This window comes from Sitophilus oryzae, unplaced genomic scaffold (genome assembly GCF_002938485.1).
Source record: "Sitophilus oryzae breed Bouriz unplaced genomic scaffold, Soryzae_2.0 scaffold_1111_pilon_pilon, whole genome shotgun sequence".
Taxonomy (NCBI): domain Eukaryota; kingdom Metazoa; phylum Arthropoda; class Insecta; order Coleoptera; family Curculionidae; genus Sitophilus; species Sitophilus oryzae.
The window spans coordinates 800338-802539 of NW_022145740.1; the positions used below are offsets into that span (position 1 = coordinate 800338).

General features: G+C 36.0%; 1 protein-coding gene across 1 annotated transcript; it reads right to left on the reverse strand.

Annotated features, from left to right (window-relative positions):
* Positions 1-781: 781 nt before the first annotated feature.
* Positions 782-1357, reverse strand: LOC115881517. The gene has a single exon (XM_030899040.1). It carries the CDS (start codon positions 1355-1357, stop codon positions 782-784), a length of 576 nt encoding a protein of 191 aa, XP_030754900.1.
* Between the last annotated feature and the right edge of the window lie 845 nt (positions 1358-2202).

Below are 2202 nucleotides of genomic sequence, written 5' to 3' on the forward strand. Positions count from 1 at the left end.
AATATCTCAATGTGTGAGGGAGGCTACACCATAATTGGAAATGGTTGAATAAGCTGAAAATGATGATAATAAATAAATTAATACTTTATAGGACAAATTATAACATGAAAAAGAATAATTACAATAGAAAACTAAGGAAATAGAATTTGCGGGACATTAAAATTCGCCTTGGAAAGGAAGCACTCAAACGAAACTGATAAATTTAGGACGTCGTTTTATTTTACCAGGAATCTGAGATTTCCAAACGGGGCGATTAAGCAATTAATCGAAGAAAAAAGATGGTTGAACGTAAAAGAATCTGATGGACCGATAAATTTGTTCAATCTCCAATCCAGTAGCATTTCTTGCTCCGATTTTATTAAATTTCGTTTCAGGCAAATTTATCAATTCTGTTTCAATAAATGATTTTGTTTTCTCATTATAAATTTTCCTGTTTTTATTTTTTTTTTAGTGTTTAAATATTATTTTGTAACTATTTCGTTGCTTGGTTGGGATATACAGGGTGAGTATTAAATAAGAGCCAATATTATTAGGGGTAGTATATTTTGACCCCTGAAACACGTCTATGAGGCGAACACGTTTTTTGGCGAAAACATTTTTTGAAAATTTAGAATTTTTTGAAAAAATTTTGATTTTTTTTAGTTTTTAGTTAAAATAGATAATTTGTTGATGATATGGCAACATGTATTACATATATACATGCGGGTGTTTTTACGACTAGTGTCGTTTCCATAAAGTGACGTTTCCAAACATAAATTCCGGTCCCACCAGTCGCCATTTCTCAGGTCGCCAGTCTTTTAAGCATGGCTTCCTGTACATCATCCTGCCATGTTCTTGCTGGTCTTCCACGTTTTCTTCTCTCTACTGGGATCCAGTCCCTTACTTCTTGGGTATTCTCAAATCTTCTATTCTTTGGAGGTGGCCAAACCATAGCAATCGCTTGGATTCTATCCAAGATGGTTCCATTTACTTGCATCTGCTCTCTTATACAAACATTTCTTACGTAATCTAGGCGAGATGTTCTGCTACTACGCCTCCAATAGTCCATTTCAAGTGCAAGTAATCTATCTTTGTTTCTCCTTGTGAGTTCCCACGTCTCCGATCCGTAGGGACAAACAGATTCAAAGATACAGTTGTACATCATCTGTTTTATTCTTCTTGATATTCTATCGCTCCAAAGAAGAGAGTTCAGTTCCCTAATTATTCTTCTTCCCTGTCCAATTTTATTAGATATATTCTCATTGCTTTTGCCATCTGAGGAAAGAGTTACTCCAAGGTATTTAAATTTGGAGCAGTGTTTTATTGTTTTGCCCATACCAATATCCAAATCACTATGATCGTCGTTTCCTGCAGACATGTATTCCGGTCCTACGCAGTCTTTTTCATATTTACAATCAATCCAAATTATTCCAACTCTTTCTCAAGCACCCTCAGCATGTTGCTAGCATCATCTCGATCTCCTGTTCTCGATCAAAACTTGGCCATCGGCGAAGAGAAGAGTATAGAGCATAGAGTCCCCGATTGGTAAACCCATTCCACCACATCTTCTTTTCCATTTTTTCAGAGCCTCTTAGACATATATCTTAAAGAGTAGAGTGGCTCACGAACATTCTTGTCTGAGTCCCTTGGAAACAATAAATTCCTCAGAAGAGTTTCCGCCCATTTTAATGTACCACAATAAAGTTTTTAATGTTCCACAATAACGTTTTTTGACTGCACTAATATAGACTTCATTGATACGATTTTTTTTCCATTGCTGGTCATAGCTTGTTCAATGGCACGGTATCATAGGCCTTTTGCAAGTCAATAAATACTAAATGTACTTCTCGCCCTCGCTCGACTCTTTTTTCGATCTTTTCGATTTTTTAGTGTAAAAACTCCATCTGTGCAGGATCTGCCGACTCTAAACCCATTCTGCTCCTCCGACTCGTCAAATTCTCTTTCCATTCGAAGTTTCAATATTCGCCCATATACTCTTGCTACCGTGCTCAAAACACTAATGCCCCTGTAGTTATTGCAGTCTCTACGGTCCCTTTTTTGAAAATAGACACATGGACATATGGCAACAGGTAATCGATTAAATTTACAAGAAAAAAAAAACAGAAAAGATCCACTGGTTCTCAAAATTTAAGCAAGAAATAACTGTGTTATTTTGGACTTATTTGAGAAATGGTAAGGAGAGAGTCCCTGAAAATATTTGTA

Excerpts from the sequence above, each read along its gene's own strand:
- LOC115881517 (XM_030899040.1), bottom strand. The coding sequence starts at position 1,357 with ATGTCTGCAGGAAACGACGATCATAGTGATTTGGATATTGGTATGGGC.